Source organism: Equus caballus, chromosome 11, assembly GCF_041296265.1.
Source record: "Equus caballus isolate H_3958 breed thoroughbred chromosome 11, TB-T2T, whole genome shotgun sequence".
NCBI lineage: Eukaryota > Metazoa > Chordata > Mammalia > Perissodactyla > Equidae > Equus > Equus caballus.
This window is the reverse complement of record NC_091694.1, coordinates 6254908-6280852: the sequence shown is the minus strand read 5'-3', so window position 1 is coordinate 6280852 and position 25945 is coordinate 6254908. Positions and strand designations below refer to the sequence as shown.

The 25945-nt window shown below is 43.4% G+C and overlaps 2 protein-coding genes and 1 non-coding gene across 10 annotated transcripts in view; 1 reads left to right on the top strand and 2 right to left on the bottom strand.

Moving 5' to 3' along the window:
- Positions 1-1779: 1779 nt before the first annotated feature.
- Positions 1780-9719, bottom strand: H3-3B (H3.3 histone B). Of its 2 annotated transcripts, XM_070225750.1 has the most exons (7): positions 9584-9719; positions 8484-8647; positions 8194-8243; positions 5181-8046; positions 4595-4732; positions 4335-4488; positions 1780-4247 (listed from the first exon to the last, which is right to left on the bottom strand). In XM_070225750.1, the coding sequence occupies exons 5-7, from the start codon at positions 4720-4722 to the stop codon at positions 4119-4121; spliced, it is 411 nt and encodes a 136-aa protein (XP_070081851.1). In that variant the 5' UTR covers positions 4723-4732; positions 5181-8046; positions 8194-8243; positions 8484-8647; positions 9584-9719; the 3' UTR covers positions 1780-4118.
- On the bottom strand, positions 5104-5239 carry MIR9105 (microRNA mir-9105). The gene has a single exon (NR_128132.2). It is a non-coding gene; the product is annotated as a microRNA mir-9105 (primary transcript).
- Positions 9720-9861: 142 nt separating the features above from the next.
- Positions 9862-25945, top strand: part of UNK (unk zinc finger) — a 35942-nt gene continuing 19858 nt past the window's right edge. For 6 of the 7 annotated variants that reach the window (XM_005597150.4, XM_070226898.1, XM_014738562.3 and 3 more), the window contains exon 1: positions 9862-9995. In XM_005597150.4, coding sequence (XP_005597207.1) covers positions 9892-9995 — 104 coding nt within the window. In that variant the 5' untranslated portion in view covers positions 9862-9891. Of the gene's footprint in view, positions 9996-14539; positions 14677-25945 lie in introns of those variants that run through there. The other variant, XM_070226899.1, reaches the window with a different exon arrangement.

The following is a 25945-nucleotide window of genomic DNA, read 5'->3' as shown; positions in this document are numbered from 1 at the left end:
AGCCTCTCTGTGCATAAACTCAAAGCCAGCCCAGCTGTACTCACCTCAGCCCACAGCGTTGCTCATTCCCCAGGACTGCTGACAGAGGAGTCAAGAGAGCCAAAAGGCCAGCCACCTGGCCCGAGGGCACTTTTAGCCTTCTCCCTGGGGGTGCTGCAGAATAGCAACCCGGGCAGGGGCCTGGCTCTTCCTTCCTTCCTCCCTCCCTCCCTCTAGCCTTGCCCTGTGGAAGGTAGCTGGAAGGCCAGCTGTTTGTGCTGAAGTTGCTGGCCAGAAGCCAGGCCCAACTGGATGGAGTGGTCCAGACTAATGACATCCCTGAGGAATGCCCACAGTGGGCAGGTGGGACCACCATTGGGGTGAGGGAAGGAAGAGGCTGTGGGGGCCCAGGCAAAGTGCAGCCAGCTCAGCTGTGTGGTCTTAGACGAGTGCCTGGGGTGGGGCTGAGGAAGTGGGCTGTGATTGACTTGGTGAGGTGACTGTGAAATGCTCCCAACCCAAGGGCTGGGGAGGTAGGGATGGGGACCAGATGCCCATGGTGGGAGCTCAAGGCTCTCATGTCCAGTGGACTCCACCACCTGCAATGAGACAACAGCTGAAAGGTGTGGTGAAGACCACACACCACACTGTTCTCTGTGGCAGGCTAAGTTGGCCATAGGCCTGAGACTCCAGCCCTCCCCTATTGCTCCCAAACACAGGCTGGCCCCATTCTGCACAACTGAGGGGCAAGCTCAAGTGTCCTGTGATTCAATGACACCTGACAGGACTGTGTCCACCCTCTGCTGCCCTACCTGAAGGTGACCCACGAGAAAGGGCCTGCTTTCCAACTGCTGCACAGACCCCAGCTCTGACACCCAATAACAGGCAACAGCTGGTGTTTGCAAGGAGCCAGATAAGGGGGACCCCAGAAGACACATTGTTAAGCTGGGAAATCAGTGAGTAACGAGTGGGAGGGTGTTTCCAATCAACTCAGAGCCTGTTTCCCTACACCGAGACATCCGTCAGGGTACAGCAGAGGTCCCTGCCTGGGGCCGAAGCAGCAGGGTGGGCTGGTCTGGCTAGGGACATAAAGTGGTCCTTGCTGGCCTCTCCCACATCTTTCTCCTTCCCTCTGGCTGACACAGTGAATCTTTTGTCAAAGGACAGATCTCAGGAAATAAGCTTGAAGTGCCTGCCTCCCTAGTTTTCTACCACCTTGTATTATGTAAGTAGGATGTAATTTCTGTGTTTTGTTCCTTAAATAATCTAGTCCACATATTACCAGTTCTGGGACGAAGCAGGAATAATTTTAAAGACCCAGAAATATGGGCTCAGGGAGTTCAAAGACACATTAACTGCATAAGAGAAGAAACCAATGTGGAGGGCAGACACTGGGGGCTACCTCAGCTGGGGGAGACTTGGCCTTTGGCCAGCAATTTGACAAACACGTGGCTCTTCAGCTACCCTCTCAAGGGCACAAACCAGGACAAGGGCAATGGCTTGGTTCAGAACTTCTGGCCCTTGTAACCCTCAACTTACCCAGCCCAGGCTTGGTTTGGCCTCACTGGGACAGACAACAGTGAAGAGAGGGACTATCAAGACAGGTTCAAGAGGCATAAACTGGCACTGTCCCAAGCAAACTGTGACACACATCACAATAATATGAGTCTGCCTGTCTCATTACTGAGTGCTCTCTCCCCAGCCCCAGCTCAGTCAGAAAGCAGCGCTTCCAGGACAGTTCCCCACTGGAAATTTTGTGAAAAAAAGATGTTAGTCAAATGAAAGCCATTAACAAAGTGAGAAAGTCTCAACTTCAAAAACTTTATTTTTGTCTCATCCATGAGGGGCACAGGATACCTTCATCAGCTCCAATTTTCGAGTGCTCTTCTTACAGACTGTGTTCCGCCACCTAACCCCAGGGATAGCCCGGGTGCACGGCTTCCTAGAACCAAGAAATATTTTTGTCTTCTGATTTAAGTATGCTAAAAACAAAGTGTGGAAGTGCAAATTGCACTATTTAAGTAGCAAATTCCAAGCTGCTCAATAGAATCCAAGAACCTTCTTTATCAAACTGCAGACTAGAGGAGAAAGTTCAAGTGTCACCCACTTGGGTTATCACAGGTAGAAACTCAAGCTGACTCATCGCCATAGCTAAGTTTCTCTGCCTACTTGTGTAGACACTGCGAGACACTCCAGAGCACGGCACATTCCATTGTCTAGGATTTCAGTGTCCTTCAGAAATACAACGCGAGAAAATGATCAGGATCGGTGATTGTTCTAGAGCTGGTTATGATGGATGTTCCAATAAACAAGTTCATTATGTTCTATCAGTGTGTACCTTGTAAGGCTCATTATTACCAACACTCCCAAACCTACTCTAGCTTGCTTTTCTACTTAAGCTCCTTGAATGTGAAACTAATTCAAACTTACTAAAAAAGCTTCTAGGGTATTAATGTCTAAGACTATTAGCTTCAAATACACAGAATGCCTTCATCCAACAACTGGTGGCTCTCACACCCACATCTTGCTGACACTCACATACTATGCATTACCGCCTGGCCATCCCTGGTCAAGCTCGTTTCACAGAAAAAATGAGTTCTATACCCATGGGCTTGTGTTTAACTAACTTGCTGTATAGAAAGATATAAACTGCTTCACAAACAGGTTCATGGAACAGATCCCAAATCTGAACCCTAGAATTTTACAGTACTTCCCTTGGCCTATTATTGCGCCTTACACGAAAGTACTTTTTTCCTTGACAATAAGGTGGGGGGCATATTAATACTTTGTCTTAAGCTCACACTACAAATATGGCAATCACAGCGCTTTTACAAAGGACTCTACGTGCTTTGTTTTCATAAATAAGTTCCTTCGTGTACCAAGCAAAACCGAAAACAAGCTAAACCCAAACTTGAGGATACAAAGAACCTAGACAATGGATGTATTAAAGCTTTGCACATTCAATGTAGTTTTTTGAGACTTATTTGGATAAACAAGTTTATTTGTAAATTTAGTCAACATACATAATTGACCTAAAAACTTCAATAGGATAAATTTTAAAACCACTTAGAAGGCCATCTCTATAATGTGGTTCTCCCAGGACTGCATACCAGATGTAACCTAACTCCACCCCATCTCAACTGGCAGTTTCAGTAACCTGGATCTGTCTGCCCCTCCCCCACAGCAAGTTCACTCCAAGGGTTACTATAATACAAACTCCACAAGGAAAAGAACTTAGGTATCGTCTCCTCTCGGTAGACAAAACCTCAACCTAGTTATGAGACCAATCACAACACAAAGAAAAGCTGTACTAACTAATCCAGAATATTAGTAACAGATGATGCTGGTGTAAATAACTTGTATTATATTCTAGAGCCCTTATAAATAAAATCCCCCGTTAGTGTCTGCATTATCAGCTAGAGGGTTAGCTAACATGTGGTAGAATGAGGACTTATGCAAGGTACAATGCGCAAAGCATTTTACTACTATGAAAACAAGTGCAGTCTAGTTAGGAGAAAACCAACTGGACTCTAAATTACACACACCTTAATGACAAGACTCCCCACCACATGTGAATGTAAAACATTTAATTTAAAAATGTTGACACTACAATATATAAAATAGCTATTATAAATGCACATAGTGTATTCTATAGCTGCCAGGTTTACTTTTTTTTTTTAGGAAACTGTAAGTTACACTGTGGTTACGACTCGTATCTTCACCCTTGAAAAAGCCCGCATTCTATCACAGTGATGTATGGTCAGACTTAACAGCCCCAATTGTTAAACGCTTGGATCAAGTCATAACCAGTTTTATTGCAAAAGGACCCTGTACACATTTATCAATTCTAGTACCTTAATAGCTACCCAACAAGTCATTAACATACAGAACATGCATCATGAGAAGCAAGAAATATCACCCATCCCTTCTGCATATTAGCAACTTGTCACTCCTGAGCAACAGTGCCCACATCACTGAGGTCTGTGAACAGTCACTTTTCGCATTCATCCTGAGTGAAAGATGGAATGACTTAAGTACAAATGCAACATATTATAAACAATTTCTTACAAAAAAAGTCACAAATTAAACCAAAGTATTTTACAGAATTTACTACAAAACACCGTAAAAACTGCCTTCACTTAAGCTCTCTCTCCCCGTATCCGGCGAGCCAACTGGATGTCTTTGGGCATGATGGTGACTCTCTTAGCGTGGATGGCACACAGATTAGTATCTTCAAACAAACCCACGAGGTACGCTTCACTAGCCTCCTGTTGAGGACAAGACCCACACTATTAAACTCTCTCCGCGGAGAACCACACACAGCCCTCCGCCCCGCCACGCCTCCGCCGTCTCACCTGGAGCGCACCAATGGCCGCACTCTGAAACCTCAAGTCAGTTTTGAAGTCCTGGGCGATCTCCCGCACCAACCTCTGGAAAGGCAGCTTCCGGATGAGCAGCTCGGTCGACTTCTGGTAACGACGGATCTCTCGAAGCGCAACGGTGCCGGGCCTGAAGCGAGCAGGAGGGTGGGAAGGGACACCGGTTAGCCGACTGCGCCAGCCAGGGCCCCGACACGCCCGCGTCGCCAGGCCGCTGCTTCCCTCCGCCCGCCTACCTGTAGCGATGCGGCTTCTTCACCCCGCCGGTAGAGGGAGCGCTTTTCCGAGCAGCTTTAGTGGCCAGCTGTTTGCGGGGCGCTTTCCCACCCGTGGACTTCCGCGCAGTCTGCTTGGTTCGGGCCATCTTCTATCACCTAAAGACGACACCCATGACTCCGGGGCCGCGGCGCTCGCACCCCGAGGGCGGGCCGGGCTCGGCGCCCCTGCCCTCCCGCCCCTTCGCACCCCACCTCGCGGCGGCAGATGGCCGAGAGCCGCCGCCTCCTCCCCCTCCCCTAATGACTCAGGCGGCGAGGAGCTGCAGCCTCCCCCGGGAGGGGGGGCGCGGGGAGGAGTCACTTCCCCTCCTCGACGGGCGGAGGCCCGGCTGCCCGGAACCCGGGACGTCTGAATCACCGCCGGGGAAGAGGCGGCGACGTGGTTCCGCAACGAAGCCCCAAGGGAAAAACCTCCCGGTCCCACGCCCGACGCCAGCGACCCCAGCAGCCCGTACCAGCCGGCAACTCGGCTCCCAACGGCCACGGCTCGCGGCATCAACGCCTGGCGAGACCTCAAGTCACGGATAAATCCAAAAACGCTTACCCAATGCCGAAGTCTCAGACCGCTCCCACGACCACCACACCGCTTCTACCGCTCAGTGAAACGCCGCAGTGGCCAAGAAACAAAAACAACTTCCACCAACGAACGACCAAACCGCTCTGCGCTCAAAACCCCCCCAGTGCCTCCGTTTTTATACCCACGCTTCACGCTGCGTCTGTGCGTCATAGGGCCCTCATTTGCATACACCAACGACTTTTTCTATTGGCGGGCGCTTTCGCCAACGCGCTGACATCCCCCGACACAAAGGCCGTGCTTGGGACCCTTTCCCTGATTGGTGGATACCTAGGCCGCTGATTGGCTGTTAAAGTGGCCTGATGATTGGATGAATGCAAAGAGGAATGGACGAATCAGAGCTTAACACTAAGCAGCTCTTCTGATTGGATAAAATGGAGCTATGTTTGGATCCTTCCCTTGGTTCCAAAGCTCTACAATAGAAAGTCAATGCAAATGAATTGCATTGGTCCCTATGAGGACTTAAGAGTCCGGACGGGCAGGAGCCTAACCTTAAATGCCTCAAGCTAATGTAATGCGAGAGGGGTCACGAAATTTCTGTAAATATTTTGCAAAGTAAAATACAATGTGTTCCCTGTGATCATTTACTTTTCATTGACATTTTGATAGTTAAGTACGTAGTGTAAAAGAGAATTAGAATTCAGTAAATCATGTTGTATTACCAAGTATTTTATATATCACACATAGACATTTTAACCAAGAAGCAGTTCTTTTGTTTGGCGGGATGGGGAGGGGTAAATAATAGATCCAAAGAAACAAATGTCAATAAATGATTTTATAGGTACTGTTTTGTATGTTCTTAGGCTGTCACAAAATACTTTGTGATTTCAATACGCTTAAACAAGAAGTAACTTACTAAGCAACATATTTTTGAATTATGTAATTCAACTGAATGAAATGACTACAGATGGGGCTGGCCCTGTGGTGTAGTGGTTAAGTTTGCACACTCCGCTTTGGTGGCCCAGGGTTTGCAGGTTCAGGTCCTGGGAGCGGACCTACGCACCACTCATCAAGCCATGCTGTGGTGGTATCCCATGTACAAAATAGAGGAAGATTGGCACAGATGTTACCTCAGGGCCAATCTTCCTCACCAAAAAGAAAAAGAAAAGAAAAGAAATGACTACAGCTAGAATGGGAATAGTCCTACCACAGCATTTGCATGTCCATAAAGAGTAAACAAAAGACAACCAAATATATGCCTTTGTGTTTAATGGTATATCCTGAAAAGTATTACTTCTTCTTAAGAAACATGACAAATGTATAAAAATGGTAATCCCTACATTTGCCTAAATAAATGTCTTGGATGGACTGCAATATTCAGTTCTCCAGATGACTCAGGTATATAAAATACCAAGGCAGGCTTAAGGTTAAGACCAGCCAAACAAAGCTCAGAAAATTGAAATAGAGCCTTGGGCATTGTACTCCATAGTTCTTACTCTGGGATCACTGAATATTTTAAATTATTAAAATAAAAAGTAGTGAAACCAGATTCATATAGATTTTAACTCAGAGAATTATTGTACATTAATACAAATACCTCAAAAATTTATTGGCGACACCAAAGGTCCCCTCTCAGTATCCATAGTAAGAAAAAAAAGGCACAATTTGAAAAAGGAGCTATGGCAAAAATATCTTTGGGCCAATCTCTGGTACCAAATTCCTCTCATTGCTTCAGCCCTCTCAATCACCACACATACAATATGTATTTAATTATCAATTATCATACATCTAAACTTTTATGTGATAATTTCATCAACTTCACTTTCTGCCTTCTACTCAAAGTCTAGGGTAGAGGAAAAATTAAGCTATTTCATTCATGCCATGCTGACAAGAGACACCAAGATGGAGGCTCCTGCCCTGTTGACAAAACCCGTTTAAAGCTGAGAAACTGGGCACCAGCTAGATCCCGCATAGGAGGCCGTCATGTGTTCTGGGATGTAACCAGAAAAATACCGTCATCTTTTTTGACTGCTCAAATGGCCTGGAAAAGGAACAGGTTGCTAAGTTAACACCCTCTTTGTGTTCCAAGGTTTTCCCAGATCCCGAACCCTGTTTGTCCCACACCTTCTAGAGGGGACATAGTCCAGTTAGTGTCCTTACAGTTCTGCTGATTATTAGAGAGGATCTAAAGCTGCTCCAGGAGAAACGAGGTATGGATTTACATTCATCCAATTAAGGATGATGAGGGGAAATAGTTTGTCCCTCTTACTTGGCAGTCATACAGACATGTTTTTCTTTTTCCTAAGTTGGTGCAGGGGAGGAAAAGCAATGAAGGAAATGGGGAACAACTGAAAATGTTTATACAACCAAAACAATGCAGAATGGAAGGCAGCACTTAGGCTACTGTCCTGGTTCCTGTTCTGTCACCAATTTGCTGAGTAACTCTGTGCAAATTACTTAACCTCTCTGAGTTCCTGTTTCCTCTTTTGTAATTTAAGCAGTTTGGATGATATCATCTCCCAATTCTACCAGTACACAGTTATTCTGAAACTGATGATATCTATTCATTTAAAATCTAGCACTACGAGCTAATTTTCTGCATTCAAATCACACTCGGGTATTTTTGGGATAACATATAAACCAATTACTAGCATCTAATAATAGGATTAAAGTAATACACTAAACCTTTTATTTGTCCTTTTGGAATTTTTCATCTTCAAACCCCCCCAGTGGTTAAACAATCGATTTGGCAATTGAAGAAATACCAGTTTCTAGGGGTCAGCCTGGTGGCACAGCGGTTAAGCACACACACTCCACTTCAGCGGCCCAGGGTTCCCTGGTTCGGATCTCGGGTGCGGACATGGCACTGCTCAGCAAGCCATGCTGTGGTAGGCATCTCACATATAAAGTAGAGGAAGATGGGCACGGATGTTAGCTCAGGGCCAGTCTTCCCCAGCAAAAAGAGGAGGATTGACAGCAGATGTTAGCTCAGGGCTAATCTTCCTCAAAACATTAAATTAAATTAAATTAAAAAACGAAATACCAGTTTCTCAACTTCATAGGCTGAAAATTTGGCTGTTGATGTGAGGCTACCTGGAACCAAATAAAATAAGTATCTCTCATTCTTACAAACGAACAATTTTCCATTCACCTCCCCGCCACACACACCCCACTAAGGTTCTCCGGGGTTTCTTTAATGAGATGATCATTAGTTAACATAATCCTAGCTAATAAAATAGTCTTAAAAACAATGGATTTAAGCAGATTCAATATGGAAAACAAAGTTAAGTGACAAGCATTAAAATATCTGTGAAGAACTTTGTAAAAGCTCACAATCAAATGCCAAGGTCAGGTCGGCCCTGTGGTCCAGTGGTTAAGTTCCCGCGCTCCGCTTCAGCCGGGGTTTTGCCCGTTTGTATCCCGGGCGCGGACATGGCACCGCTCGTCAGGCCGTGCTGCGGTGGCATCCCACATGCCACAGCCAGAAGGACCTACAACTAAAATATATATATATTTTATGTATGTATATATTTTATATATACACAACTATGTAGCCAGGGGCTTTAGGGAGAAAAAGGAAAAGTAAAATCTTTTGAAAAAAAAAAAAGAAGAAAAAGAAGACTGGCAACAGATGTTAGCTCAGGTGCCAATCTTTAAAAAAATATATAAAAATATAAAAAAGACCAAATACCTAGGTCTGGGGGAACTGGCTTATCTGACAAAGACCGAAAAGTGAGCAACTTTGTCCGACTGGCGGGAAGAGGAGACATATTTTCCCAAATAGGAAAGCTGCCGTCCAGAGCAGTAAACTGGAGTGGATTATAAATCGCACCCCCTACTCAAACCCAGGCCCTTCCTCTGGACACAATGTGATGCTTCCCAACACCCCTACAACTTGCCAGTGTACCTGAGACTATTCTAGACGGAGATTAAATTCGCCCTTGGCCCCTAATGTACTGGAAACAAGTTGGTCTGGCCAGCTGTTGAATTGAGAAGGGACCCAAGTCGTGGAATTTCAGGTTTCAGGGTTGGTAAATGTTTATGTAACGCTTCACTAAAGGCGCGGGAATAGAGGATCATGCAGCTCTTCTTTAGCAAAGCTTTATCAAGCTGACTTCCGGCAGGCAGACTTTTCTTTCTTGCCTCTCCGGTTAGTCCGGCTGCAGGAATGAGGGGGCTGTTCGCGGACTCCAGGTACCCGCGGCACAAAGACCCAGAGCTAAGAACGGGCGATACAGGTTCTTAAGCACTGCTCCGGGCTGGTATCAGAACCAAGCCCAAACTGCACTAAGTACGGAAGCGAGGTTAATTATTACACTGTTGGCAGTGAAATTACACTTGGAACTGTTTCACAGAAGTCCTTAAGCGCTCTCTAGCTCTGGGCCCCTTCTACTCCAAGGGCTCCAGTTTCAAGGAAAAGCTCCTCTACGAACCTGGAAGCACGCTGGTGGGGACGAGAAACGCGGCTGGACTGCAATCCCCAGAAGCCATCGCGGGCCACCAGCATCCGGGACACCGTCTGCAAAGATCCCTGGGTACTGTGGTCCGTCCCTTTGGCAGCAACCCTCTGCCGACGGTAAAATTTCAGCGGAACCTAGGACCACAACTCCCAGCAACCCTTGCTGCCGTGTGGGGGGTCTTCACGTTCTCGTGGCGCGGCGCAGGCGCACTGGGTCCTCGGCGCGGACCGCGCAGACTGAATAATAAAAGGGGAGCGGCGAAGAGGCAGGAAGACAGGACCATGTCGAAGGGCCCCGGGCCCGGCGGCTCCGCAGCTTCCTCGGCGCCCCCGGCCGCTACCGCTCAGGTGCTGCAGGCACAGCCCGAGAAACCGCAGCACTACACGTACGTAGAGCCCCCCCCGCCGCGCGCGCACGCCTGACGTCAGCGGCCAGCGTGAGTCACGCGCGCAGGGAGAGCGCGAGGCGGCCTCTCCCTCCCCCCTTCCTCCTCCGGCCCGGCCCAGACCGGTTCCAACCTGCTGGGGCCGGTCCCAACTGCCTCCAACTGCCACCAACCTCTGGTCGGGCCGTGGGGCGGGAAACTCGGGCCCCGCCACTGAGTGGGGAAGGCGGGAGCTCGGGGTGCGGAGTGCACACATCTTAGCCAGGCCTTCGAGGCCTAACTGTTCCTCAGACCGTAAAACCACAGGACCAAGCACTCGCGGGGCGATAAGAAGTGCAAGACACTACCAGGATGAGTTCCTTAGGGCCAGCCCTCGAAAGGCCTATGAATGACCATTAGCGTGAAGTCCTGTCAGGCGACCCACGTCCTGCGCACAGGAGGCCTTTTGTCTCTAAGGGCCTCTGTTGTCCACCGAGGCCACTCATGCTTTATTCACTTAAACAGATAACGCAGCCCGAGTCCGGACCCCGAGGGTGATGGGGTCCGAGCATGACCTCAGGCCCAACCCAAATGTGGCATCAGGGAGCCCCAAATGCTGACAGTACCAGAGTCCAGGAAGATGGAAAACCTAAGTGTAGGTCTCCGTCGTCTTTTTATTTCCTTTCAAGGCACATTAAGCAAGTACCTGGTGCAAGGTGCTTTGGGAGAAAGAAAGATGAAAAGAGTCGGGCCCTCCTGTTAAGTGAGCCAAATGTCGGTTTCCATTTTCCCTGAAGCTCTTTGAGCGCCCCTCGTTCCCCTGGGCTCCCGATTGATGTGCACACTTAGATGGACCCCCAGGTGTAGCTCAGGCTTGCTGGAGATTGGGAACCTGGGGGTTGAACCACCCTTAAGATCCATCCACACAGGAATGCCACCAGGTGAACCGAGAACAGGAAGCGTCTGGGAGTAGAAAGATCTCAGAGTGGACGGGAGGAGCGCTTGTTTGTCCCTCACGGCAGTAGGACCCATCGGGAAGCTGTCCTGGGATTGGGGAACATCGGTTTTAGGAAGTGTATTGGTTTCTTTCTCAGATTCCCTGCTATTGGTTGAGATCGTTTGAAGCTTTTTCTTGGCTACAGTCTGACTCATGTTAACCACAGCTTTTCTAATGTGGCCGTTGCTGTGCTGGTCCTTTCTTCCTGGGGTTCTTTCTGGAATCCTTCCGTTGGTTTTGGTGAGGTGGTCTTACCTCAGAGACTACTGGTCAGTTGAATGGTGCGGTCAAGCAACAGTATGGTCTTGATTTGGAAATTTGCAGACTTCACCTAATTGGAGCTTCTTTATAATCCCTGGTTGCTCGGATTACGTTTTTTTAGTAAAATACCTATAACATAGTAATAGTGAGTGATGTGAGAAACAGAAACCTCTGTTTCTATGTTGTGTTGTCATTGCGTGTACTATGGAATCTGGACTAGAAAGGCTTTCTGATCCTTTCGGAATTGACAGATGAAACAAGTCAGCAGCTGTGTAAATGTTAATTTCTGAGTCTTTGTCCTCCTGATGCTCATTTGTTTAAAACCTGTCTTTCCATTCCTTGTGGGATAAGTGCAGAGTACTCAGTCTCAGCTCTTGAGGGGACTTAGTAACTCAACAGTGGATGAATCGCCCAAGCTTGACTGGGTGCTTGGAGGTTGTAGGTGTTCCCATCTCTATGTTATGTGTTCATTGTGTGTGTGTGTTTATGTTTATATTTATGTTTTGCCTCTAAAAATCAGAGGTCACTTGTCTTCTTTGGTATATTTATGGGCATGCAGAAGCTGTGATGAGTTGGAAAACTTCAGTCCCTTGTCATCCCAGGTCTGAGGAGCAGGAGGATGTAGGTGATGGCAGCAGTACACTTGTTGGCTCTAATTTTTTTTCTTTTTTTTTTAAGGTGAACCCGTTTGTTGTTGCCCTTGGGGGTTAGGAGGCAGGAACATTTTTATTTTGATTTGCTAGAAAATGTTGAGCTGCCCCGCAGTTTTTCTTCTTCCTTGCAGCATGAATTTCCAGAAGTTGTTCCAGTCTAAATATGGTCTTTTCTATTGTATTGATCCCATTGTTGAATACAGATACAGACCTCTTGTGTTTTGAATGTTTGTATTTTTTTGCCTGTCAAATTTTTTACCCTTTAAAATTTTCTTATTGGTTAATTATAGTGGTGGTGGTGTTAATGCTGTGGGGTCAATTCCAACTCTTAGTGAGCCTGTGGACAGCAGAGCTGAACCCTACTGTCTTTTTGCACCAGCCTCTCACCTTCCGGTGCTGTGTCAGACACTGCTCCGCTGCTATTCACGGGGTTTTCATGGCCAGTGTTTTTGGGTGGCCAGGTCCTTACTGCTATTCTCTCTCAGTCTGGAAGCTCCCCTGAAACCTGTACACCGTGGTGACCCTGCTGGTATTTGAGAAACCGTTGGCATAGCTTTCAGCATCATAGCAACACGCAGCTGTCACAGTATGGCAATCGACAGTTAATTACATTAATTTTGTGTATTTTTTGTGCCTGATACTATTATGTGACATGTAGTAATCTTTGCATAATCCAGAAAAAATTTGCATTAAAATTGAGTTCCAGTCATCATAATGGCAGACAGTGCCTCCTTGCCCTTTATTCTTGTCCCACAACTGAAGTCCTAGAGTTTGAGCCCTTGTTTTCCTAAACCAAGAGGATTATTCATAACATAGTTTGAAGGATAATTATTTTGTTGGTATTTTTTTCTAAACTCTTGAATAATTTTGCTTTAAGGGAAACTTTGAAGTGATCCTTTCAGTAAATTGGTATAGCAGGCACTTGTTCTAGACCTGAGGAATCCAGCCCTTTTAGAAACAGTTATATCAGAGTTTCCTCTGTTGTACAGCTCCAGAGATTTGATTAGCACTCAGTAAAATGATGATATGCATGTATCAGTACTCTTCTAATGCAAGAACTGTGTGACCTCTTGCTAGGTAATTTCTCTTTCTATTTGAAAAAGTCTAGATTTAATGCAGCTTTTTTCAGAACAAGTCCATATTATATATTAGAAGAATTTTGTGTAAACAGATTTAAGAATGGGAAATTTTGGAGCAATTAAGTTCCAAAATGTATCTACAAATTTAATTAACTTTGGGCTTTTTGCTGTACAGCAATTACATTATTAAAAGTGTATGGTTGAAAGGTCACCAAAAAAACCTGTAAAATACCCAGGTTTCTGACTTCATTATTTTGACCCTATGAGAGGATGTAAGCCTCAAAGACATTAAGCCGTTTTTGGATTCCTTCACCTGCCATTGATTCTTTGACTTCTTACTTCCCTTATGTTAAACCAAAATGAAATTCTAGTTTAGTGAAGATTTCTTGGAGTTTCCTCGTCACTGGGTGATTTCTTATAGGCAGACAGAGGATAAATGCTTTATAGCCTCATCTAGTCAGGAGTCATTTTAATTTAGGACTCTTTCCTGGGCATCTTTAAACAAAGGAAATGTAGTAGTACTTCTATAGATAACTATTTTGAGGTGAATTTGTTAGTTTGTACATTATATAAATATTGTGAACTTCACTTGATTGATCTGATTGTGTTTTGGAAAATCCAGGAAACAAACATGTATTTAAATTGTTATTGCATATTGCAATAAAACTGTAAGTACATTACTACAGTACAACTTGTTGCACAACAGAGGTCATTGGAAGCGTTGCTTAGAAACCTCAGCCAGGATGAGTTAAATTACCAATAACCATTGGTAATTTCTGGATCTGGTTTACTTGTTTATCAAGTAGGACTAATTTCTTGCAGGACAAAAATTGAAAGTTCATTGTAGCCTTTAATCAAGTCCACAAAATCCCCAATAGTAAGTCTTAAGTGCCCGTGCTAAGCGTAGACTCAAGCTTAGCACCTAGTTGATATTTGCTATAATCTAAATTAATGGTTAAAGTGAAGATTTGCTTAATGGTTAAGTTTTTTTGTTTTAATCCAGCTATGTTAGATACTAAAGAAGGCTTCCCCACAATCCATATGCATCTGCTTTGACTGGTGGTTTCTATCAACCTACAAAGACTGTGACTTATTGGTGAGGGCAGCTGGACACCTCTGAGCGCAACTTAGAAATCCATCTTGGGCACACTCTATAAAGGAGCTCCTTCTCTGGAAATAGCACCCCAGATAAGTGCACAAAAGCAAGACACCCTCGTGGAGCTACTTCTTCCCGCTTTCAACACCCTGATGCCTGAAGGTGAGGTCTCCTTCCTGTGTGTCTTAGAAGCCATGAGCTCACTTAGGTAATGAGAGCCCTGCAAAGGCCTGAGCACCACACATCTGCAGACTCTCCTGCCAGACCTGTGCTAAAGGTTATTGTTCTCATGAGGAGAGACTCTAGGTCAAAAGAGTGATAAAAGTAAGGTTGCGTTTAAAGCTACGTTACTTTAAACATGGACTGGTCTAGGGATTGTTTTCCCAAATGGGGCAATGTTTGCTTAATGATTAAGTTTTTCATTTTGTTGTTGTTGTTTTTTTTAATCCAGCTATGCTTGATACTAAAGGAGGTTTTCCCACATATGCATCTTCTGTATTTTGAAATTGCAACTATGGACAGTTATGGCTAATCCTAGTAGATTGTCTTCTCTTCTTTTAACATCTTGGATGAATTTGGGGCACACTAATGTGTTATTTGAAGATGGATGTTGAATGTAAGTTTCTCTGCCATTCTTAGCCAATATATAGAAATTATATTAGCTTAATTGCTAAAAATGCCAAGAATTTGGGTTCAGGATCCTTCTGGACAATGTAGCTTTCTTGTTTTCTTACTGTAACCACTGTATAGATTTACCCCAGCCAGCCATCTTAAAATACCCTCATGGGCAACAGAGAGATCTGCGGAGAAAGTCTGGGTAAAATCAGTGCATATGATAATAGGTATGGGATTTATTTTTTGGGGTGATGGAAGTGTTCTGGAATTAGTGGTCATGGTTACACAGCATGGTGTATATACTAAAAACCACTGAAATGTATGTTTTAAAATGGTGATTTTTTTATGTTGTGTAAATTACATTTCAGTTAAAAGATTTAAAAAATTACATTTCAGTTTAAAAGACTTTAAAAAAATCAGTGCGTATGAGTCCCCATTACTAGAGAGGCTTTAGAGCACATGGCCTATGAAGCATTGTTATTGCCTGATATATTGATATATCGGCGGCATCGCTGAGTATGGGGAAAGCCTGCAGTTTGTGCAAAGCTCCTTGGTGCCCTTTGCCTAGCCTTCTCACTGCCTTGGTCCCTGTGTATCCATTCTAGGTGAATGCCCCCATGTTGTGAGTCTGTGGGGATGCTTTTGAGATAAGTGAATACTCAGCAAGTTTGAGACTCCTAGTTGATGGTAGTTGTACTTTAAATTGTCTCCGAATTGACGGCCGTTATAAGGAACAAGCACATCTTTCTCAATGACTTTGTAAAATGAATTGTGTTTGCTTCCTAGGGTGGGTGGGAGGTAGAAGAGAAGGTTGCTGTTCTGCTAAAATGTGATAGATTCCATTCTTCAGGTATCATGATGATTGTTTTAATGTTCACATGGGCATTTCTTTAAGGACAGGCCATATGTTTTAGGCATTTAAAATGATATCAGTGGCTATAATATTTTAATTCAAATAATCACAACAGACTTTTTATTATTTCTCTATAAACCCCCTCAACTTTCACCCCTTTTTTCTTTGCCAGTGTGTAGAATTTGACAGCAGTATCAAGAGCTGATGAGGAGGAGAAGATGGAAAGGAGTCTAGCAACTTAAAATTTCATAGCGTTCTCTGTCAGGTGACCTTTTTCCTGTTGGTGGGTCAATTTATTTAGGAGTTAAAGAAGATACTAAGGCCTGTGACAGTATCATCATGTCATATCTGACTGATTGAAATGTTTCCTCCCTGTCCTTATTCTTTATACCACAGTTTGCTTTTTGTGTTCGTAAGTTGACTCATTTGTTTCCTATTAGTGTTTGAAACACCATATGGCCACCGAGAGTCCTAAAAAAATAACTTCTAATGAGGAAGGGGAATACCCGTGTTCCCACCTTCCTATTAAATTTGGCTGATTCACAAAACTACCCCCACTGAAGAGAGGTAGTTATGCTTAGAAAAGAAGAGGTTGATAAAAACCTTTGGCATGGTGTTTTATGGTTTAAAAGTTTTAAGTAGTAGTTTTTATATCTTAAGTTTTTATTTATTTTGGTAAGAACATTACTGTAGCTTTTTGATGTCACTTTTACTGCCAAGAGGTGGCAGGCATTTGATAGCCTGCCACTTTAGGATTTGTGTAAATCAAACCTATTCAAACCTAACATAAATTAGAAACGCGTACTTGTATTTTCTTATTTAAAAAAAAATTTTTACTGTTGAACTAAGAGTACTTCATAGTGAATACATAAAATAAATATTAAATATCCAGTAAAGCACGTTAAAGTTAACATTTTTGTTTTTATTTTTAGTAACTTATTTTGTGGTATTCTAGTTAGGGCCTGTCAAAAACTCCCTGACAAAAAATTAAAAAAAATAAAAAAACTCCCTGACATATTTTGAACAGCTTCTAGAGAGTCACTTATGCTAATTTGCTACTACTCTTGTTGAGAAAAGTGTAGTTAACTGCATAGTGTTTAACAGTACCGACTCCAGGGCTGACTGTCTGGGTTTGAAGCCCAGCTCTGCCACTTGCTAGCTGTGGGACATTAGGCAAGTGACTTCCCTCTTTGTGTGTCACTTTCCCGAGGATACCACTATTACCTATCCCATGGGATTGTTACAAGGATTAAGTGAGTTAATATACATAAAGTGCTTAAAACAGTGCCTGGCACTTAGCATGGCAGAAGTACTATTCTTATCAGTATTTGAACAAGGCCTAAGTTACTGCTTTCAGTTGCACTGCTGCCTCCTTCAACAGCCTTAATCAAATGCCTTCTTTAGCTACATCCACACTAAAGTAGATTCTTCAATTTATAGGGCACATGTGGGTCAGGGCTGTCTTCAGAGCACACTTCTCTCGTCTGCATCCCTTCTTTTTTAAATTTTTTTTAATGAAGATTAGCCCTGAGCTAACATCTGCTGCCAATTCTCTTTTTGCTACGGAAGACTGGCCCTGAGATAACGCCCATGCCCATCTTCCTCTACTTTATATGTGGGACGCCTACCACAGCATGGCTTGACAAGTGGTGCCATGTCCGCATCTGGGATCCGAACCGGCAAACCCTGGGCTGCTGAAGTGGAACGCGCGCACTTAATCCCTGCGCCACTGGGCCAGCCCCCACATCCATTCTGATTTTACTTCAAGTCGCCATTCTTATAGCCTCCATCGGACTGCCTGTATGTTACACTCTTAAAGGGCCAAAGACTTAGTTGTAAGAGAAAACTGTACGAAATAACACACCAGTTTAAATGGATATACTAAAATGTTCATTGGATTGGAGGTTTTTCAGGCCAGCTGTGTACAGGAAAATGGAATCAAGCCAAGGTGTTATCTAATTTAGGGGAGCATGAACCAGGGTTTTCACTACTCCTCACATATTCTCCAAAACCGTGATGCGAATGACCCTTACATGAACTTTCTCTCCTCCGTTTTACTAATTCCAGGATCCTAAGGGCAAAGGGACAATTATAGAAAGAAGGAGCCAAGAACACATAGGACTAGTTGCACACCAAATTTATGGCTCTTGTTAGTTCTTGGTACCAGGACAACTCACAGGTGTCAGACTTTTCCCAGTGAAGAGTGGGCTGAGTGGCAAATGTACTTTTAAAGCTCTTGCTTAAGTGCCTGTAGCACTTGTACTCTAGGTTCCTGTGTGTGTATCTGTGGGTTAGGGTGGTTTCATTGTATCTAGGAGGTTCATACTGGCCCTAAGTTCTTACTGTATCTACTCTTTGGCTAAAAGCCACTTATAGGATCAAAGCCTTTCTTAAAGATTCAGACACTCAGAAATTCACTAGACACTTATTTTATTTGCCTGAATAATGCTGTCTGAGCTTGTTTATTCTGCCAGAATGTTCTAAACCAGGATCGCTTCAGAAGATTTGGAAGCCAGATCCCTATAGCTGTATAGTGCTTTATCAGAATTGTCCAACTAGGGGCTGGCCCTGTGCCTGAGTGGTTAAGTTCGCGCGCTCCGCTGCAGGCGGCCCAGTGTTTCGTTGGTTCAAATCCTGGGCACGGACATGGCACTGCTCATCAAACCACGCTGAGACAGCGTCCCACATGCCACAACTAGAAGGACCCACAACGAAGAATATACAACTATGTACCAGGGGGCTTTGGGGAGAAAAAGGAAAAAAAATAAGATCTTTAAGGGAAAAAAAAAAAAGAATTGTCCAACTATTTACCAACCACCATTTTAGCTTTATTTGGCTGTGTTTTTTATTTTTATTTTTTTCATGAGGAAGATTAGCCCTGATCTAACATCTACCACCAATCCTCCTCTTTTTGCTGAGGAAGACTGGCCCTGAGCTAACATCTGTGCCCATCTTCCTCTATTTTATATGTGGGACGCCTGCCATAGCACGGCTTGATAAGCAATGTGTGGGTCCACACCTGGAATCTAAACTGGTGAACCCCAGGCTGCCGAAGTGGAGCACGTGAACTTAACCACTAAGCCACTGGGCCGGCCCCTGGCCATGTTTTTTAAAAGCCTTTTTTTGGCAGCTCGCACTGGTGTGGTTATTGTTACAAAGTTGAATGATTTCTGGGTTACGTTTGGTGTCAAAACAGTGTATGTGTGTCCTTATGAACATTGAATCTAGAACTACTGGTAGGTTACTTAAAGCTCTTCAAAAATGAAAGATTTTCAGCAAATTGTAAGAAATATATATTTTTATATATAATATATATGTGTATACAGTCCATTCGCCTTATGGTGACATTTTGGTCAGTGACAGACCACATGTCTGACAGTGGTCCCATAAGTTTAGTACCATATAACCTACGTGTATAGTGGGCTACACCGTCTAGGTTTGTGCAGGTACACGCTATGATGTTCGCACAATGATGCAATTGCCTAATGACTTATTTCTCAGAATATATCCCCCTCATTAAGTGACACATGGCTATATGTATATGTATATATACATACACTTGGATAAATAATTTAGGATTCTTAATCTGCTTATCTGCTTTTCTTTTAAAGGGTTGAGTTTTCTTTTTTTTATTTTCCTTCTCCCCAGAGCCCCCAGTACATAGTCATATATTCTAGTTGTGGGTTGCTCTCCTAATATTCTTCCTGAAGTTAAAAAATATTTTATTCTCAAACTTAAAAATGAAGAATCTTTGATAAGCCATAACTATGAGCTCTATGCTAAATTCCTTTTTAGGAGTTAGGTATGTGGAAGAAACATAGCCAGTAGGGTTAATATGAATATAGAAAACAGTAGATTACAGATGTGTCGTTTGAGCCTTTGGACACAATACAATCTTTGACAATGACTGGGGGTTTTTTGCTTGCTTTCCTTTGCTAGTTGTGGAACCCTATCACGTTGTGGTTAGATTTCAATAAAGAATATTTAAGAACAGGACCATAAGATTCTGTTTCCATGATAAAGCTTGTATATTGCTTAAAAAAGATGAAATTCAGTTTTTATGAGACTCGCTATAATAAAGGTGAACATTGATGGCTTCTTAGGGGTATAGGCACTTCTATCATGTTGCCAGATCTCTGCCACCCCTGTGTGAGGCTTGTGAGCAGTGACCACTGACTGGCCAGGAGAGCAGCAGGCTCACAGCCCTCTGGGGCCGTGACCTCCAGGCTGTGGGGCATCCAGGGTGAGTTTCTTCTGTCAGCTCAGTCTGTTGCCCCCTTTTTCTTGGGCTCACATGTTGCTGTTCACTGTGCATATAGGAATTCATCAAGTTCTGAGCACATGCAGGGATGCAGCACCATCTCTTCCTGTTGCTTCTCCAGAGGCCATCATTGTCTTCCCTATTTGACTTTTTATTCAAATCTGACTATTCTACATATGTGTCCAAATCAGATTTTACAAATCATAAACAGAATGGCATTCTAATAGTCATTCACTTTAGAAAGATTTACCAGAGTTTACTTTTTTTTTTTTGAGGAAGATTAGCCCTGAGCTAATATCTGCCACCAATCTTCCTCTTTTTGCTGAGGAAGACACCCTGAGCTGACATCTGTGCCCATCTTTCTCTACATTTTTTTTTTTTGAAGAAGATTAGCCCTGAGCTAACTGCTGCCAATCCTTCTCTTTTTGCTGAGGAAGATTGGCCCTGAGCTAGCATCCGTGCTCATCTTCCTCTACTTTATATGTGGGACACCTACCACAGCATGGCTTGCCAAGTGGTGCCATGTCCGCACCTGGGATCCGAACCGGCAAACCCTGGGCTGCTGAAGTGGAACGTGCACACTTAACTGCTGCGCCACGGGGCTGGCCCCTTTCTCTACTTTTTTATACGTGGGACACCTGTCACAGCATGGCTTGATAAGTGGTGCGAAGCTCCGCACCCAAGGGTCTGAACCGGCAAACCCCGGGCTGCCAAAGCAGAGCGTGTAAACTTAACCACTGTGCCACTAGGCCAGCCCCCATAGTTCACTTTTAACTTAAAAGAACTCCTTTGGCTTATTAGCAACATACATCTTTCATTTAATTTTGGATTAGGATAGATTCCCTATCAAGTTGTCATTAATATAGTGGATTTCTTTCCTAACAAGTTTCTTTTTTAATTCTAAAATTAGTCACAGTTATGGTAAAGAAAAGCCAAGATAACCCCTAAAATCGATAATACTGGATGTATTTTTCAGTCCACTTTTTCTTTCTGCATATAGTATACCTAATTGTAGTCTGGTTACATATTTTTATTTTTTTTCACTTGATATATTTAGTTTGTACACAGCTTTTGCCACATAGTCATCATAATACCCCTTAGTTGTTGGAGGAAACAGAAAAAGGGATTTAACACATCTCTAGTGTTCTCCACACATTCCCAGCAACAGTTACAGAGCAAGCCATCCCACTGGCTGCTTTTCTAGTCTGCACGTGAGGTGGAAGAGTTCAAATTTAGTATTCGGTGTGGGGAACAAGGCTGTGTAGATGTTGTGGGGAAGCTAACCAGAGAAGTTACTGGTTTCCTTTTTTTTTCCTCCTTCTCCCCAAAGCCCCAGTACACAGTTGTATGTCCTAGTCTTAGGTCACTCTAGTTCTTCTCTGTGGACGCTGCCTCAGCATGGCCTGATGAGTGGCACTAGGTCCGCGCCCAGGATCCAAACTGGTGAAACTCTGGACCGCTAAAGCAGAGTGAGTGAACTGAGCCACTTGGCCACGGGGCCAGCCCTGAGAAGTTACTGGTTTTTTAATTGCCAGGAGAAGCATCTAAGTCAGAGATTAGAATTGCTTCTCTGTTTTGCTGGGTTAGTATGTAGCTGCTGTGGACTAGGCTTGCACCACTTGGGATGCTTTTTTTGAACAAACATGTCTTGAACACATGCTGTGAGCTGGCTCTGTGCAGGGATACAAAGATGAATAGACATGGCTACATACAAAGCAGTTGAAATCAACTGTGGTAGGGTTGGGGCCGGCCCAGTGGTGCAGCGGTTAAGTGTGCATGTTCCACTTCAGCGGCCTGGGGTTTGCCAATTCGGATCTTGGGTGTGGACATGGCCCCGCTTGGCAAGCCATGCTGTGGTAGGCATCCCACATATAAAGTAAGGAAGGTGGGCACAGATGTTAGCTCAGGGCTAGTCTTCCTCAGCAAAAATGAGGATTAGCAGCAGATGTTAGCTCAGGGCTAATCTTCCTCAAAAAAAAAGCTGTGGTAGGGGACATAGCAGCTGTGTTCACACACTGAAGTGGAAACATGAAAGAGAAGGCAATTAACACCACTGGGCAGGATCAGGGAACCCTCTTGCAGAGAACAAGCCAGAAGGGTGATCCAGACACAGAGAGCAACATGAGCAAAAGTATGGAGATGGGAGGGGAGAGTGTGGTGTGTTGCAGAATACCAACTCTTCAAAGCAGAGGTTGGCAAACTACAACTTGTATGCCAAATCCAGCCTGCCACCTGCTTTTGTATGGCCCATGAGCAAAGAATGGTTTTTACATTTTTAATGATTGAAAAAGAAGAAGATTTCATGACACGTGAATATTATATGAAATTCAAATTTCAGCATCCATAAATAAAGTTTTATTGGAACCCACGCTTATTGGTTTACATATTATCTTTGGCTACTTTTTTGCACTGTACCCACAGAGTTCAGTATTTGTGACAGAGACCATGTGGGGCACTCTCATCGCTTTACATTGCAGTGCGCTACAAATCACAGTGACACAGTTATAACTTGACAGTGGTCCCAGTGCCATGTGTATCAGCATACCACTTATTTTATTTACTCTTTATTACCGTTGCCTACCTATCGTGTTAAAATGAGACGAAGAGAAAAATGGATGTGGAATGTCATGTTTTTAGGGCTCATTGGAGTATGGATTATTTTGTTATCGAATTAGATGGCAAAGCTGTCTTTAATAAAAAAGCTATGCTGAAAGAATCCATCAACATTACCAGACTAAGCAGTTGTCACAATGTTCCCAAGTCATAGGAAAGCAACGGTGAGAAAAATTAGAAAATTTTAAAGGCACTGTTTCGTCACAGCAGAATTTCTTCGTAAAAATGAAAATGAGATTACAACTGAAGCAAGTTTCCAAGTGGCTCATTTATTAGCCAAGCAAAGAAAGCCATGTGCCAATATTGAATTAATTAAATTGTGTTTATAACAGCAGCTAAAGAAATGTGTCCAGAGAAAACAAACTTGTTTAAAGTGTTAGCCTTTCAGCAAGAGCAGTTTTTCAAAGTGTTGGGGTCTCTCGGAGCAACAGCAATAGTCAATTAAAAAACAAGGCAAATGATTTTGAGTGATTTCCTTGGCTCTTGATGAGTCAACAGATGCTGTTACTGTTTAGCTGTTTATTCATGGTCTCAGTGCCATGTTTCAAGTGACTGAAAGCCCCTATGAATAGTCTAAACTGCAACTGAGAATATTTTCAAAAAAGTTAAGAAAACACTAATGCATTACAACCTGAAGTATAATCTGCTAATATGTGTTAAAACTGGTGATGGTAAGAATATGAGTGGAGCAGAAAAAGATTTAATTGGACAAGTTTACAGAGCTTATGGAAATGTACAGTGTTTAAAGCCTGTGTATTGTATTATTCATTAGCAAGTAATTTTCAGAAAATATTTGAATCTATTATATGTTACTCAACCATTAGGATCAATGATGAACTACACTCCCTCTTGTGGACTTAACCTTCATCAGTTCCATGAATTTTTGTCAGAAATAGAAGCTGAATATTCTGACATGCCCTATTACACAACGGTTTCATGGCTTAGCAGTGGTAAAGTTTTCTTGTGATTTTTTTGAGTTCAGAGCGGAGATTGAAATTTTTCTCAATAAGAGGAATCGTTCTCACCCACTGTTACTGAACGCTGAATGACTGGAAATTAGCTTTTGCTGCAGACTTGATAGTGTTTCTTAATGAATTCACCCTAAAATTGCAAGGCAAAACATTGCTTATATGCAAACCTCATACTGCAATAAAGTCATTTTGACGACTAACGTTGTTTGAATCATAAGTCATGTCAAGCTACCATAACACTTCCTGTGCTATCAAAAGTTAAAACGAGCCAGCCCCGTGGCAGAGTGCTTAAGTTCACGTACTCTGCTTAGGCAGCCTGGGGTTTCACTGGTTCGGATCCTGGGCGCAGACATGGCACTGCTCCTCAGGCCATGTTGAGGTGGCGTCCCACATGATACAATTAGAAGGACCCACAACAAAAAATACACAACTATGTACTCGGGGGACATGGGGAGAAAAAGTAGGGAAAAAAAAAAGATTGGCAACAGTTGTTAGCTCAGGTGCCAATCTTTAAGAAAAACAAAAAGTTAAAACAAAGATGAGATCTCCATTCCTACGAAGATTTACCATGGATTTGATTTCCAAACACATACTATAATTCTAGCAGTGATTTTGCATCTTGATGTGAATGCAAAGGAAATTTCCGTATTTCAAAATTCACTTAGCTGTGCAACTAAGGAGTTTACACCAAACCATTAATTGGAAATGATTAAAAGGCAAATATCAAGACTCTCATAGGGGCTGGCCCAGTGGCATAGTGGTTAAGTTCAAGCACTCTGCTTCAGTAGCCTGGAATTTGCAGGTTTGGATCCCAGGCATGGACCTTGCACCACTTGTCAGGCCACGCTGTGGCAGCATCCCACATAAAATTGAGGAAGGTTGGCACAGATGTTAGCTCAGCCACAATCTTCCTCAAGCAAAAAGAGGAAGATTGGCAACAGATGTTAGCTCAGGGCCAATCTTGCTCACACACACAAAACTCAGAATTCTATAAATGTCTTCTAAGAGACGAATATGCTCAATTAAAATCATGCTTGTGGGGGCCCATCCCATGGCTGAGTGGTTACGTTTGCATGCTCTGCTTCGCCGGCCCAGGGTTTTGCTGGTTTGGATCCTGGGTGGGGACATGGCACCGCTCATCAGGCCATGCTGAGGCAGCGTCCCACATGCCACAACTAGAAGAACTCGCAACTAAAATATACAAGTAGGTACTGGGGGGATTTGGGGAGAAAAAGCAGAAAACAAAAAAAGAATGGCAACAGTTGTTGGCTCAGGTGCCAATCTTTAAAAAAAAAAATGCTTGTGGAATAACAGCATTTGGGAGTACCTATCTATGTGGAAAGACATTTTCAACGATGAAATATGTAAAATCTTATTACAGAATCAGCATTAACAGATGAATGTTTGTATTCAATTTTGATGAAAGGGACCCCCAACTTTGCAAATGCTATCCCTACACCCCCAAATCCATCCTTATTAGACTTGTATTGCCAAAAATTGTTAGCCAATTATTCTATTTTGAATTTCATCAAAGAATTTGTGGAAATTTGTTTTCTCTTGTTATGTAAGTACTTACATCATATCCTCAATTTGGCCTCTTTGCCATCAAAGTCTAAAATACTCTCTGGTCCTTTACAGAACAAGTTTGCTGACCCTGCTCTAGAATTTGCTTTGTTGTTGGGGAGGGGAGCAGATCAGTGACAGCAGGGGAGGTGGAATCAGAGTGAGGCCATGCCAAACACTATTTTAGAAGCAGTGGCGAACTAGATAGATATGGATTAAGCCATCGGCTGCTTTCTCCCCATTGCCTCTAAACTTACGTGGTTTTTCTGTCAATCATCTCTAATAGTTTTCTGTGTATTCAGTTTGTTCCCATTCTCCTCACACTCCTCCTTAGAGGAGTGAAACATCCAAACAGGTCAATCTGTTAAGTGAGACAACTTGGAATAGGATTTAAAGTTTAGCTAGAAGTTGAGCTGGTGGTAGTTTAGCACTTGATCTAACACCTCCTGAAGAGTGATGCAATTTACTGAATTTACTATTAATCCCTTATGTGTTACCGCTGTTGGTTTAGTGGGACACGTGATTGAATTTAGATTTCAGGTAGCCTGATTTTTGCTGTTTTTTAGAATTTTGGACAATAAAGATAATTCAATAAATGTTGAAAGTATTATTTGATGATTTTTTTTTTTTTTTGAGATTGGCACCTGAGCTACCATCTGTTTTTTTTTCCCCTTCTTCTCTCCAAAGCCCGCCAGTACATAGTTGTATATTCTAGTTGTTCTATGTGGGACGCCACCTCAGCATGGCCTGATGAGCAGTGCTAGGTCCATGCCCAGGATCCGAACCAGCGAAACCCTGGGCCACCAAAGCGGAGCATATGAACTTAACCACTTGGCCATGGGGCTGGCCCCTGATTTTTTTTAAAAAAATGGATGCATGTATTTGACTCTAAAAATTTTTAGAGAAAAGTATTAATAGTTTTGTAAAGCAGTTTAGTGATATGATACTTTTTGATTATATCTGTGTAAAAATACTGAGAGAAAATTGACCAAAAGGCTAACATGAGTGG